This window comes from Alexandromys fortis, unplaced genomic scaffold, assembly GCF_014885135.2.
Source record: "Alexandromys fortis isolate MF-2015 unplaced genomic scaffold, M_Fortis_MF-2015_v1.1 scaffold_16, whole genome shotgun sequence".
Lineage (NCBI taxonomy): Eukaryota > Metazoa > Chordata > Mammalia > Rodentia > Cricetidae > Alexandromys > Alexandromys fortis.
The window spans coordinates 4,538,942-4,554,500 of record NW_026067893.1 but is presented as its reverse complement, the minus strand read 5'-3'; the positions used below and the strand labels follow the sequence as shown (position 1 = coordinate 4,554,500).

General features: G+C 46.7%; 1 protein-coding gene across 9 annotated transcripts in view; it reads right to left on the bottom strand.

The window, feature by feature from the left end:
- The window catches only part of Nrap (nebulin related anchoring protein), an 85,213-nt gene that overhangs the window by 21,724 nt on the left and 47,930 nt on the right, over nucleotides 1-15,559 (bottom strand). For 4 of the 9 annotated variants that reach the window (XM_050149649.1, XM_050149699.1, XM_050149708.1 and 1 more), the window contains exons 24-28: nucleotides 6,639-6,743; nucleotides 3,409-3,507; nucleotides 1,747-1,851; nucleotides 919-1,026; nucleotides 271-384 (exon numbers count right to left, since the gene is read on the bottom strand). In XM_050149649.1, coding sequence (XP_050005606.1) covers nucleotides 271-384; nucleotides 919-1,026; nucleotides 1,747-1,851; nucleotides 3,409-3,507; nucleotides 6,639-6,743 — 531 coding nt within the window. Of the gene's footprint in view, nucleotides 1-270; nucleotides 385-918; nucleotides 1,027-1,746; nucleotides 1,852-3,408; nucleotides 3,508-6,638; nucleotides 6,744-8,070; nucleotides 8,383-8,497; nucleotides 8,606-9,329; nucleotides 9,435-12,485; nucleotides 12,585-15,115; nucleotides 15,221-15,559 lie in introns of all 9 variants that reach the window. The other 5 variants (XM_050149690.1, XM_050149684.1, XM_050149675.1 and 2 more) reach the window with 5 other exon arrangements.

Here is a 15,559-nt window from a genome sequence, read left to right as displayed (position 1 = left end):
CACACACAAATCTCTGCAGACCAAACACATCCCACAGACCACCTAAATCCAAATCAAAGAATGCCCATCCCTGCAAGGAACTAGGGGTTCCACAAACCCAACCTCGTTTTATGGTGGAAGCAGCTGAAACCCAGAGGTGATTTCATAACTCTACACAGCAAACTGGCACCAGAAGCATCAGCCACTTCCAAGAGGCCGGCCACCTGAACTGGCTGTGCCAGGAGCGTCGTCAGGTGGGCCCCAGAGCTCCCTCCGTCTCCTCCCACTTACACCGCTCTGCAGCGAGGTCGCATGTACTGCGTGTGCGAGGCTGAGGTCATCTTCCAAGCCCCGGGAGCCAAGCATCTGTCCTTTCATTCTCTCAAATGCTTCTTTGTATTTGTACTAAAGGGAAAGAGAGCGGGAGAGAGCACCGGCTCAGGGACAAGGGACACAGAATGGAAGAGGTGGGTATTAGGCGAAAATGTTTTGTTCTTTTGACAGTAACTGGGTGAGTTGAAAGGAAACGCGCAGGAGTCGTCGAAAAGTCTATTCTTTCATATGCAAGACTCCCAATGACTAAAGGGTTCCAATTTGAAACGGCAGAAGCGTTAGCACTTGGGCGGCCCGAGCTGGGAGAAGGTGCAGGCATTGTTAGCAGGCTCTTCACAGGCCGGCTTTATGAAAACTCTTGGTGGAGGGTACATTTCATCTGCCCAGGTTCCATGTTTACAGTTGGGCATTCGGCTTTGTGCCCCAGGCTAGGGAATTTTTTGTGTAAGATGCACTCTCTCTCACCGGTCATTATCCGGTTTGCCCTGACACAGTCAGTGTGGACAGGAGAGGATATTATATCCACAGGCAAAAGAAGGCAAGAGTGAGAGGTAAAAGAACTGCAAACAGGTTTGGATTAAAGTCGTCACCGGATTGGAAGCTTACATCACTTATAATGTCGCCGGACGCCTTGGCTGCCTGGAATGGAAGGGCATCCAATCTCAGCTTGTAGCCGCCGTCCCGAAGTCGGCTCCAGGACTCCTTGTAGCGTGTCTGCCAGGGAGAAAGACACACATCTGATGGTCTACGTTCTGTTTTTCTCCAACAGGGATCTGGTTGGCAGTGGGTCTCTCTCTCTCTCTCTCTCTCTCTCTCTCTCTCTCTCTCTCTCTCCCACCCACAGCCCCATCTGGGAGCTAAAAATCACTGTGGTTTAGAATGGATTATCCCACCTCCCATCCAGCCTTGGCAGGGGAAGCCAGAGAGGGGACTGCTTACAAACAAAGGCTCTGAAGTCTGATAGACCTAGATCTGATTGAGCAGCAAGCTCATTGGATTAAGAAAGCCTACGGCTGTGTTTGGATAACTCATTATACAAGATAGAGAATAGCCAAATGCCTCAACCAAAGACCGGGAGTGGTGGGCAGAAGGGTTCTTATAGAAACTACAGAGGGGAAGAGTTAACATCCCCAGATGTGTCCTTGGCACAACCACCAGCTACATGGAGCTCTACTGAGATGCTTCTATTGCATTTCAGCTCCTGCCTCCAAAGGCCTCCGCAGGAAGGCAGGGACTTCTCCTGCGTCATTCCCCAGTTAGTTTCTGTCTTGCCCTGGACCAGCTATTTAAAGGGCCCACCACAAACTCAAGTGTGGATCCCCTTGGTCAGAGAAGTGATAAATATCAACCTAGTGACAGCTCAGGGCACCACGCATGCCCATGAAGACACACCGCCCTCCTGTCTCTAAACTCAGCATCATCCGGAAGATTCACCTCACTGATGTTCATGGCATTCAGCTTGGCCAGCAGGACTTCAGGCAAGTCCACCGTCTGCGTGTAATGGTGCTTTATGCTTTCTCCTTGCTCCCTATACAATCTCTGTGGGTCGAGAGAGGACTTTGCATTAAACCCAGAACCTTCCCCATGCAGCCAGCAGCCACGAGGCGGAGGATCCACGGCTGCTATATCATCCTAGAGACCTGATCACCCAGCCTCCACCCAGGGCTCTCCTGCCTGGCACAGTGACATTCACGGCACTCTCTCCTCGGTTCTATTTTCCAACTCAGAGCATGGCAGGTGGAAATGGTCCCCACCACCAATGCTACACTCTTAAGGACCACTGAGGCAAGTGTCAGCTGGAGAAAATGAGGTCTGGCCACGCTCGACTCATCCGGCTATCCACTCAAGCTGTGCAACAGGGAATCGTGACCCAGAAGGTGCACAGGTAATGACCATTCTGCAGGGATGTTTCCAAGGGCTGCCTCTGCTTTCTTCCCTTCCCCACCATCTGGGATCCCTGACCCAATCAATATCCCCCTAGGAAGTTCAGGTTTCCTTTCCCAGAACTCCACGTGAGCTCCGGGCAGCCTGGAGTTTGCTAGATGACATACAGAGTTAGCATAGCACCTAAGAAATTTTCTAAATCATGTTTTTCCATCCTAGCCCCTATCAGGCCTGTCCAAGGTTCTACATATTGCAGCAGCACCCCCTAGAGTTGGTTAGTGTTAGGACACAACACGTGTTTTTCTTCCTCAAGAAATTCTTGTCCAACCGTGTTTCTCAGAATTCAATGTGATGCTAATGAACAGGTAAACAAGAACTCAATTCCTAAACCAAAGTATGGGACTCACTAGATCTCACAGCCTAAAGAGTACCTAGGCCTTTTGGGGGTGCCTGTAGAGAAAGATACAACCAGAATTTCTCATAAAGCCATAGAGGGGATTTTGAAAGCAGGATGCCCAAAAATGGTCAATATTTTTGCATGTCAGAAGTTGGCTATTTTAAGATATTAAAAGCCAGGTCTACCTTACACACAGACTCTTTGCTCAGTAGTAACAGCCAGTTAATTCCTGTGCTTAGGATAGGTTTTTATAAGACCTCAATGTTCCATTTAGTCTCTGGTGAACTGAGCATGGGGTCAAATCTTGGTTTCTGACAATATACAGAATGTGGGTGTGGCTTAAAAGCCAGGCTTATATCCACAAATCAGACTCAAATCATTTCTTAAAGCTTGGAGAAATGAGAACACAAGGTCAATCCCTGCCCTTGGATCCCAGGAAGCCCCAAGCAGGGCTTCGTCATCCCAATTAGACAGAATTTTACCCCAAGTTCTAGCTCTGAAAACATCATTTGGGACAAAAGGAAAAGGGGGAGGGGGCCTCCTAGTTACAAATCTTTAAGCTATGCAAATACAAGGAAGGAGAGCATCTGAGGGGCAGTGGGGTGCAGAGCCCCACTTGGCACACTGAGTACAGGAACGCCCCATTTGCATCCTAATGAGAAAGCAACCCTGCAGAGGAGAGCTTCATAAAAGACAAGGGGACCCTTCATCCTCAGGACGACAGAAGGAGCAGGCCCGAGATCCCCTGCGCTTCAATCAGGCCGCTGAAAGAGAGCCCACTCTCGGGCTCATAATGTATATACATTATCACTTACATCCACTGCTTGGGTATAACTAATCCTGGCCTGGACCATCTCCGGAGTGTCTTTAATACTGGTGAACTTCAAAGCATCTGGATGCTGACGGTACTTCTTCTGTTGAGCAGGCAAAGATCAAAGCTGTGAATTTTGTGCTGCTCTTTCATGCCATTTGAAAGAGAAAAATCACAGTTGCTTGAGATTAGAGTGAATTTGTGAACATAATTATTATTCGGCTTCCTCCATCTTTATATCCTAGGTACCTTCAGGTTAATATTTGTTTCAATTTAAGAATAACCTCATGTCAATTAACATTAAAGTAGTTCTACCCGGTGCAAAGACAACATCTCAAAATTAGATTACACCAGTAAAATACTGTAGGGTGCACGCTTCCAAAGTCAGTCTTTCCAGGGCGTCAAACCCTGCACACTTCCAAAGTCAGTCTTCCAGGGCGTCAAGCCCCGCGCTGCAGTTGTTTACATATCTTAGTGTGGCAAGAAAGCGCATTCCCGGTTACATTGATCGGCTGAAGCTTTCTGTTTTCCTTTCCCGGAATGATTTGGCAGGCATTAACCCATTCAAGACCCGGCCTTTAACATGCAGGGTGCGTTCACTTTAGACCATGGCCCCTTCAGCATATGTGGTGATGCTCAAAGCTATGGCACAGATAAGGAAAAGGATACCATTGCCGTCACTGAAAGTTGTTAGAGCGTTTGGAAGATGTCGAATGCATGCATTAAACAAAACACAAAGTAACAACAAAAAAAAAAGTGTGAATGCTGGCACAAAGCTAAATTACTCATGTTGGAGAACTCTGGATAACACGATTAAGTTTGCTCCCCTTTCTTTGAATTTTTTAGGGCCTGGAATATTATAATTTTAATGGTATGATGGAGTTTATTTCCCCCAAATCATGTTATTTTCTAAACACCTGCTCATGGTCTGCTTGGATTTGTACATATTGCACTACACTGTCTTAGGTCCACTTAATCTGGTCAGCTGCCTGTGTTTTGTAAATGAAGCCCCGCACATTCACTAACAAACGAATGCTCGCCATTCCAGCTAGTTGTGAATCAGCAAAGTTATAAATATTTACTACCCGGGGGCTTCACAGAATAGCCCTAATGAGTCCTGCTCCACAAACAGGGTGTGTGTGTGTGTCTTTGTCTATGTATGACTGCATGTATACATGTATGTGTATGTGCATGAAATACATGTATATATGTTTGTAATGTGTGAATTTATTTACACATGTGTGAATAGATGTATGTGTGCAAATATGTGAATGCACATGTGTGTATTGTGGCTGCATTTACACATGTGTAAATGCATGTGTGTGCATATATGTATGAATGCATGTATACTGGTATATATGTGTGTATATGAATTTGAAAGTGAGTGCATGAATATATGTGTGCTTGTATTTGTGAACTCATATATTGTCCATGTGCATGTGTGTGTGAGTGAATGCATGTATATAGTGTGTATGTAATTGTGAATTCATATATTGTGTGTGTGAGTTAATGCATGTATATCTACATGTGTGTATGTGTGTGTAAGCGCGTCCATATTCATTTGTGGCTCTTTCAAAAGGGTCTGGTGTTCTCTCTGAAAGTTAATCATCCCAATTTGACAAGAACCTAGAAACATCAAATAGTCGGGGAAAGTTATTAAAATAGATCTCGCCTGATACACAGTTTGAAAACTGGTCTGAAGCAGAGATGCTAAGAAATCAAGCAGCTGTCTTGAGAAAGGCTGCAGAATGAGGAAAGGGACATGGCACAGTTACGTCACTGTGGGCAAAGGACTCCTCTGCCAGTCTTCGGTGCCAGACTTAGACACATGAGGGAACCACCTGGGAGCCTGGATTGGGCAGGATAAGGACCTCCTTTCTGGAAGGGCTCGATGCTGAGAGTGTGGGTTGGTTAATCCTCGAACCTAGATGTTTGCTCCCACAGCGTCTCATGTTCGTACTCCTGAGAGGGCCTTTCTGTAGCCACACTGAAAAACACAGGGCAGCACTGACCCTGCTGAGGTCTCAGGGTTCTTTGGGTCTTAAGTGTTGAGTAAGGTCTCTGAAAATGAGGTCAATGGGCACAGGACAAGTTCAGGAGCGTCCACTCATGTGCAGTAACTAGAATGCAGCCCCACAGGAAACTGCAACATTGAGCAAGGGCCTTACAAAGCCAACATGGCTGTCGCTGTGCCCTAACGGGGCATTCAATAAGAAACTCTCTTTGAAACAATATCTCAGGAGCCTCGCAGGGTTATACACACTAAAGGTTCCTTCTTGGACAAGTCTGCTCTAAAGCCAGTGAAATATTCCTTTGCCTTCTGGAGACAGCCATTCCCAACAGGCATGGAGAGGGACGGATTTGGAACATTTGATGGTGCGGGGCCTATGATGATTTTCCAGTCACGACTCTCAGAGGTGCTCTGGGCTGCCACAATTCTGTCCCGCGGTGTCCCCCCTCCCCCCCGGAGGGCATCTGCCCACGTCTGCAAGCTTTTAGGTTGCCACCACTGGCAGAGAGTGCTTCTGACATCTAAAGGCCAGAGAGACTCTGCTGACCGTCCCCAAAGACCCTGCATGGCACCAAAAAGAATCGTGCCAAAAAGAATCGACAAGGTGTTGCTGGCACTGAGGTAGAACCCTGCCCTGACTGGGCCAACCTTAAAACTGCCGCCCAGCGAGGCTGCTGAGAGACTCTGTGAAAGGGTCTTCCCATACACGGAACCGCCTTAAGGTCAGCTAGGGTGACTGGAGGCTGTCAAAAGTGAGGTTGGAAACAGCAGAAGGGATGTGTCCCTCCCAGGAGAAAGACCCGACTCTGTCCCTGTGTTGGGCAGCGATGTAAATATTCACCAACTGTTTACACTGTGGTAACAGAGGGAGAAACGCGCGTGAAGTCATGAAAAGGCTTCCTGGGTGCCCCCGACGTACCTTTCCATCGAGTCCACCTGCCGCTTCATTACGAAGGTAAGGGGCAGATGGCAATTGAGCTCTGTTTGGCTGTCATTATTATACATAATGCCACTTGTCACCCACTTTGTTTTTGCTGGGATTCCGCAGGCCCCTCCTGGTGTGTGTTTGGTATGTGGCTTCTCTCTAATTACCAGCCCTAGTCCGGCTTCGGAGGCCCTTTCATGTGCCTTTGCCTTTCGAGTGGAAATTATTTTAATTTTATACAGAAATGCCGCACGCCTAATGCACCAAGCCCGGCACACGCACTGTCAGGAAATCTCACCTCACTAATGAGTTCTCCTGCCTTCTTCGCCTGCTCCACATTTAATGACCCGGTGGCGACCCAGCCCGTGCCTTTCATCCACTTCACATCTGCCCTGTATTGGTTCTGACAAAGGAGAAAGGAAGGGGAGAGGCAGGCCTCTGTTACTGCGCAGACATGCAAAGGGCTGTTAGCAGTTCCCAGTGTGCCCTCGGTGCCAGCTGAGTCAAATTAAATGCCACTTTGTCTTATCTGTTTCTGAAGAGTCATGGGTGAGGCCCCCAAATACACAATTAGCCCCCTTTTAATCAGAGGTCTCCCTGTAGACGGTGGCTTCTGGCCCTACCCAACACTATCTGGAGTACACAGAGGTGCACAGTCAGCCTCATCAGGGACACGTCTTCCCCTGAACAAAGCATCCTCACTGTCTGCTGTGGCAGTTTTCTCATTTAGAATGACATGCGGGGGAGAGGACAATGATGGCCTACAGCAGAACCCAAGTAGGAGCTCCTGGAGAGACCCTCACACAAAACCCGGGTCTTCCCAGGGAGCCACTTCCTTCCTCCGACCACTGTGGGGCATGGAGCAGAGTTGCCATCTCTTCACCAGCTATGAATGAGTAGTTTTAATGAAACTGTTTAAAGAGAGACTTTTCTCTAAAATCAGTCCATTCTCTCTCTCTCTCTTTCTCTCTCCCTCTCTTTCTCTCTCTCTCTCTCTCTCTCTCTCTCTCTCTCTCTCTCTCTCTCTCACACACACACACACACACACACACACACACACAGAGAGAGACAGACAGACAGACAGAAAGAGAGAGCGACAGAGAAACCTATATGTAACAGCCTGGCTATAACTGACCTGCTCACACATTCTTTTCCAAGAACCAACCAAATACAGAAAGAAAATAGAATTAAGCACAGGGTACAAAGAGGAAGGAGAGGGGGCTGTTGAAGATCCATGAGCTACTCATTAAAAAAGTGGGGACCTTTAGAGCTGGAATGAGGGGTGAGTGACTCTCTCAGAGTTGACCATGGCTGGGGAAGTCACCAATGCATTCAACTCTAGCATCAAAGGGAAATCTAGAACATGCGTCAATCAGAATTCCAGAAAAGAAGCTCTGTCTCTCTGACTGTTGGTATATAACTTCAAGTCAGGATGAGCACAATTAACCCGGAGGAAGTAAGAGTGCTTCCCCTGAGGAGTCCAGAAATATGTACCCCAGAAACATGAATTGTTGCCCCAAAGATCTGGTGAAACAACAGGTTTCAAAACGACAACAACAAACCCAGCACAGGCATACACACACACACACACTGTATACATATACACACATAGTATACACACATTTCACACACACTGTACACACAGTAACTACACACAGATTATACACACACACTGCACAACACTGTACACACACATTGTACACACACACACACACAAGCTCAGAGCTTACATCACTTTGCAGGCCGTAGGCCTTCTTGGCCCACTCCACCTTCATGTCTGTGGGCAGAGCCGTAAAGCAGTTTGAAGCTGTCCTGTAGCCCACGTCTGTGGCTAAGTGCTGTGCCTGGCGGGCGTGGGCGAGGTGGATCATGTCGAGGGAGATGTGGCACTGAGACTTGGTGTCCTCAAAGCCTTTCTTGTACTCCAGTTCGCTCTGTAGCTTGGACATCTGCAGTGAGTGGCTCATGCGTGAATCTCCCTGTGCACTCTGTGCTCCGATGAGTTTTCCTCTGGATCTTTCATAGTCTTCCTTGTACTTCACCTAAGGTAAAACCACACAGCTTTCCCACATGAGCCCAGAGGCTCAGGGAGACGAAGATTCTGCCCAGACAAACAGCAGCAGAGCCGTGCATCTTCCCAGTGACCGACGGACTCACCTCGCTGGCCAGGTCTCTCCTAGCTTTGGCTATCAAGAACGTCAAGGAGTCGAGTCTCAGCTCAAATCCTTTTGCCTTCTGCCTTTCCCAGCTGCTCTTGTACAGCGTCTGGGGAGACACAGGAGAGCAGCGGTCATCCGTGGTGAGATGACCAGGGCCTCTGGACTCTGTGAAACCTTCCTAGGAAGCACAGCAACACAGCCTTCCCTAGCCTGAGAACCCTGCCTCTTTGTCCTGCCCAAAGGCCTCTTGACACGTTGCGCTTCCATCAAAAGAAGCAAAGACTAAACCTCAAAAGGCTTTAGAAACATACCCTAGGAGACTTACAGAAGTCTCATAAACATCTCAGATGCCATGACATCCACGGGACAGCATTGGAAGGTCTGTCCTCTGGGTCCGCCCACACACACCAGCAGCAGGACTCTCTCCTGCACCATCCCCCTCCGGCCTCCAGGCCCTGGGGCCTTTCTTTGCCCTCCCATCCCAAACCCCTGCCTCTACATTCTAAGGTCTTTCTTCTAGAAGGCCTCCCTTCCTTTCAGTGTGGGAATCACTTCATCCTCTCCCCTCATTCTATCTCTCCTGCCACCACTGTTCTGACTCTTGGAGTAACACATGGAATCCATTCTGTGACGTAAGAACCCTGCCATCCAATGCTAGGAAGGTGGCTTTCCTCTTCCCTGGTTCCTTGGTCAGTACCCAGATCCTCTGGGATGACCAGATACGCTCTAGTTGAACCAGACACCACCAGTGTGACTGGTGGGTTTGATGACCAGGTAACTGTAGAGATACTGGGAGCACAGCCCACATGTGCCCACTCCTTGTGTGATACCTCACTGAGTTGAGCAGCATTGGCCCGGGCTTGCAAGAAGAAAGGCTCGTCTTTGCTGATGCTGTACTGATGGATAGACTGCTCATTGTCAGCCTTGTATGCCACCTGATGAGAGAGAGAGAGAGCAGGGTTGGGGAAGGATAATGGTGTGTCACCATCATAACTGGCGCCACATACACGGAATCAAGGACGCTGGGGTAAATACAACAAGCCAGGCACACAGGCCACATGATGTCACTCGTGTGTGGAAACTGAAAAAGGTGACCTCATAAAAGTAGAAAAAAAGGGGGGAGGGGACAGGAGTCAGGGAGAATAGATGCATAATAGATACAAAAATACAGCTGTTGGGAAGAAGTTTTGTTATATAGCATGTATATATACAGGGAAGTACACAGATATGTATGTACACACACATATGTAGGCCACCCTTGGTCTACAGCAATTAATTTTGCATTCTTGAGAGAAATACCAAGAACATTGAATGTTCCCAACATACAGAAATCATATTTGAAAATTAGAAATGCTAACCACTGGGGTTTGGTCACCATACATGATATTCATGTATCAGATTATAATACTGTACCTCATAACTAAGTATAAATATTATAAGTCAGTTAAAGGAAATACATGCTTATGTCTGTAATCCCAGCACTAGGGAGGCTGAAGCAGGAGTATTGCTGAGGGTTTCAGGCCAGCCTGGGCTATAGAGTAAGATCCTTATCTATAAAAAGCAAACATAAAAAACCAAATATGGAACACCAGTGCAATTAGCAGGAGTAGACCTGGCAGAGATTATAGAACCTTTTACTAATGATAAAATTAAAAAATTATGGGACGACAATGAACCCTGGCAAAGAACTTGTATTAATTTTTTGGGAGAAATTAATAGCAATTATCCCAAAAGCAACAACCTTAACCTTATAAAGACAACTACTTGGATCCTTCCCCGCATTGTACGTGATACACCAATAACTGGAGCCCCTATATTCTATACTGTTGCAAATAAATCAGCAAGGCAGGTTACAAATTGGAAGATTTAAATAAAGTGGAACAAAGCCATTATAATTATGTCCAAAAGGCAGAATTATATGCTATTCTTGTGGTACTAGGGATTTAAAATTTTTCTCAATATAGTTACTGATTTGCAATATGCAAAAAGAGTTGTTTTGCATATCAAAACCACTGAATTTATACCAGATGATACAGAATTGACTTCTTTATTTATTCAGGTTCAAGATATAATCAGAAATAGGCTTTGTCCCATATACATAACACAATCCTATCCCCATACGGGTCTGCCAGGTCCTCTAGCACAAGGTAATGCAGAAATTGATCAATTATTGATTGGAAGCATGTTGCAAGCCTCAGAATTTCATAAAAATCATCACGTCAATAGCAAAGGCTTTTCTATTACATGGCAACAAGCTAAGGCCATTATAATGAGATGTTCTACTTGTTCTTTATATAACCAAACACCGCTACCTGCAGGGACTAACCCAAAGGGTACTCAAAGAAATGAAATCTGACAGATGGATTTGCTACACTTTATAGAATTTGGAAAATTAAAATATGTACACCACACCATCAATACCTAGTCATGTTTTCGATGAACAACTACTTTGAGTTCAGAAAAGGCTGATTCAATAATCACACATATGCTAGAAGTTATGGCCATCAGGGGTATACCTTCACAAATAAAGACAGACAATGCTCCAGCATATGTCTCTAAGAAAATGAAACCATTTTTGCTTATTATAATATAAAACATATTACAAGTATACCACACAATCCTATAGGCCAGGCATGGTGGCGCACACCTTTAATCCCAGCACTCAGGAGGCAGAAGCAGGAGGATCTCTGTGAGTTCAAGGTCAGTTTTGCCAAGAAGAAAACAAGCTCCAAGTGGAGTATCCCCAGTGCCCATATTCTCTCAGGAATAGATTAGTGCTGCCAGGAGCAGTCATATCTCATGCCAACAGAATCCTGTTATTTAAATGCCATATTCTACAATTCTTTAAAGTGTTTGAAGATAACCTAACTATCTAAAATATAGTTCTGTACATCTAGAAAACCTAAGTAACATGACTACAATGTTTGATTATTACAGGTCACTATCTATTAATCTACATTTCTTAACTATACATTACATTTTAAAATGAGCTGCACAAACACAACACCTTAAACAAGAGCAGAAATACATATACACAGTGTAGCAAATCGACCTTAAATTTGTATCAATAGACCAAAGTCCATACCAATATAAAGTATTCATCTCTATATATCAGACATTAAGAAATAACACGGGAAAAAATGTTTAGGGCAGAGAGCAACATAAACATCCTCCAGGTTTTCTGCCTCCACATCTTTCCCTAGAATTGCCATTGGCCTCCCAAATCTATTGTCATCTAGATCCCCCTGTGAACATCAAAAATGACTCTCCCCACCCAAAGAGCTCCAGAGGGACTGGGCAGGAAGCACACTCCCTCCTGCACCCCACGATCAGCCTTCATAGGCTGGAAGGAAGTAACTGACTCCAGGAAGTGGGCAGCGACCAGGACAGCTTATCCATGGAAACAGACTCTACTTTCTCTCCTTCTCTCCCCTCCCAAAGTTGTGTTTGAAAGCAATAGCTTACCCCTGCCTCCGGCAGCCTTTCTGGCAGGGGTGTAGCATTTGCTGGACCCGTGGGAGGGGAGGTTAGGAGGAGCAGACAGTGGCTTTGGTGGAAGGGCTCTGGGTTGGACAGCAGTCTGTAAGAGACACAGATGGTACCTTGCTCTGACTCCCTTATGTGAACTCGACCGGCACATGGCCAAAAGCAAATCCTCCTCCAACATAATTCTCTGTTAATTTAGAATTATAGTCTGGGATAAAGGGCAGTATAAAGAGAAACAAGAGAGAGAAACAAGAAATCCTGGCAGCAAAAGCAGCAGGGCATCCGTCTATCTTGGTGACTGGGGAGGAGCAGGGTGTGCTGACAGAACTGGGAGGCTAATGGTTTATCTGCAGACGTGGGCCTGCAGCACACCAGGTCCAGACTCCTGAGAGGGGCTCTCTGATTCCTGAGCTGCGGCTGGGCAGCACCTGCGGTTGTCTCCAGAGATCCCAGGCCCATGACACAGTAAACTGGTGCCGCCAGGGCAGCCCAGGACTGACCTCACTCTGCAGCTCCTGGCTCTTCTTGGCATGTTCCATCTGGGAGCTGTCGGTCACACTGGTGAACTTCAGTTTGTCGGCCCTCTGTCGGTAGTTTTTCTATTTGCAAAGGAAAGGTACCCCATAGTGTTAGGGTGTGGTTGTCCCCTTCCGCCATATACGCGTGCACACACACTTTTGTACTTTTTGTGGCTCAAACATTTCCTTGGGCAGGGAAGGGGGCATTGCAGGTCCCAAAACAGAACCTCACAGCTTGTGTGTGTGTGAGAGAGAGTGTGTATGTATGTATGTGTGTATGTGTACACATACAAGAGTGTACACATATGTGTGAGAACACATGCTTGTAGAGGCCAGGGGTCAATCTTGGGTGTCTTCCTTCACCTCTCTCTACCTCATTCTTTGAGGCAGGGTCTCTCACTGAACCTGGAGCTTGTTTGCACTACACTGGCAGGCCAAGAAGCTTGGGTCTTCTCCTGCCTCTGCTTCACACGAGTCTGTTCTCCTTGCGATGACTGGTGAGATCTTTGGTGTCTCTCAGCAAACCCTGCACTGTCCCATGTACAATGGGGGAGAGGGGGGATCTGTCTCCCAAACTGAGGTCTGACACTAGAGGGCGAAGTGGAGCAAACTTGGTTAAAACTACAAAGGCAGGTTCAAATCTCACCTCCACCACATTCCAATTCCCTTACTCAGCGTTTGTCTCTTAAACAGACCCAAGACCCTATTCCTTCAGCTGTACAATGATAATGAGGAAGGAACCTCTGTCACCCTGAGGTGAACAAAATGCTTCAATGCCCATTCTTTCCACGTGACCTAAGTATACAGAACACAAGGCCGGTGCCTCTCCATCACCACTGCCTATGATGTCCCCATAAGTATCCAAGGAACTAAGTCAAGAGGAACATCAAAGCAATGGGTCAAAGGTCAGAGGTCATATGTCATTCTGTATCTCTGAGGTCTGTTTTGTCTGAAGTCTGTCTTTGTCCCATAGTCAGTAACTAATTGGCAAATTTTCAAATGTGCTAATTCTGTCTCCTCGCGGGGACTTCTTGTCTTTCCTGAGGATTATTTCCTCTGACTTTTCCACTGGGGTTTCCAAGATGGATGAGAAAGGAGGCCTCCGAGGATGACTTGTTCAAGCCATAGTGTAGGGAACTCACAAGCTGGTACCACCAGGGCTTCTAGTGCCATTAGCAGAATTCTGCAGTATTTTAAGGACCCAATAGTGACAGGGATGTTGGGGACCTCAAATTCCCTTCTTTTAAAATGAAAACATAGACCTAAGAGAAGGCTTACTACAAATGCCAAACTCCAGTTCAGAAGAAACCGTATACCCCACACCCCCAACAGAGGCACGATGCTACATCCTCACTCCATCCTGCTGGGATGGGGAATCAACCTTGGAGGCACAGTCTCTGTTTGTGCTACTAAGGGTGTTTCCAGATGGGTTCAACTGGGGTGCTAAGACACACCCTGAATATGGGTGGCACCATCCCAGGGACTAAGGATCCAGACATCATCATCATCAATAAAAGAAGTGGGTATCAGCATCCATCTCTTTCTGCTTCCTAACTGTGGGTGTCATATGACCTTACACTCCTGCCACCATGCCTTCCCCTCCATGACAGACTGGACCATCAAACCTAAGCTCCTCAAGACATAACCAGATGTGACGATTTGGACCACGGGCCTGGCAGTGTCTCTATGCAGCTGTCTCACTTTCTATGAGAAGAGGGTCCACAAGGCGTGGTGATCCCACCCACGTCTCCAGAAAGTGTGGCAAACACTCACTACAAATGCCACACTCTGGTTCCCATGGTATTGTGTCAGAAAGATATCACAGGTTGTTTTTTTGGGATGAGAAGCCTTTCAGATTTCAGGGAACTTTGTTCTCTGTGTTGATTTGTTTGTGTGTGTGTTGGGGGGGCGTGTATTTGTACATATTGAGATATTTTGGGGATGTGACTCCAACTTAGATTCATTTATGTTTCATATATACCTTATGATAGCTATAATCTCAGGTCAATTTTATGTAACATTTTCAATAATTCGATGTGTGGTACCAAATATCATGATGTGAGTGCGTGATGTTCTCTTCAGAATCTTGGGAGCTTGGGGTAAAAAAAAAAATAGTCTTTTAAAAAGACTACTTCTCAAAATAAATTGATAAGTTTCATAAAATACCTCCCCAGAGCCGGGCATGGGGACACAGTTCTGTGATCTCAGCACCCAGAGCTGGGCATGGGGACACAGTTCTGTGATCCCAGCACCCAGAGCTGGCAAAGGGCACTATTCTGTCTATTCCATAATTCCAGCACCCAGAGCTGGCAAAGGGCACTATTCCGTAATCCCAGCACCCAGGAAGCAGAAACAGGAGGATTTGTAGTTCAGGGCTTGCTTGGGCTCTATAGGGAGATATTGTGTCAAGAAAACAAAAATAAAAACCAAAACAAAACAAACAGTTTCCTACAGGAAGTTTAAGGGCATGGGGAGACATTTCGGGGAGACATGAAGATGGGTCTTCCCTTTGACTCATTCAGGTTAAAGCCCTGGAGGTGCAAGAGGGTGCCGGAGGGAACCAGCACTCTGTGACTCAGGGGCTGGAGCCCAGGGACAGACACTCGAGTTACCTCACTGACGAGCTGTCCAGCCTTCTTGGCCTGTTCTAGGTTGAGACTGCCCTCGGTCAGCCACCCGACCCCTTTCATCCATGCCAGGTCAGCTTTGTACTGCAGCTGCAAGAGAAATGCCACCAAGCTCTCATCTGACACACAACCAAGTTGATGGAAGAAAACCACTCCCCATATATCCTCAGCAGGTCTTCCTTTAGGAGGAAAAGCTGCTGGACGGCCCTTGTGATTGAGTTAAGCATATTCTACCTCAGTGTTGAAACACCGGACTGACCAAAAGTGGTATCTCATATTGTTTGACCAATGTTTCCAGCATGTTCCTCCTTGGCTCATGTCACTTTAGTACATCTTGACTTTCACACTGGCTCTGAGCCCCGCCCCATCCTGAGTCTCTATCTCACCCACCTCTCTCTCTCTCTCTCTCTCTCTCTCTCTCTCTCTCTC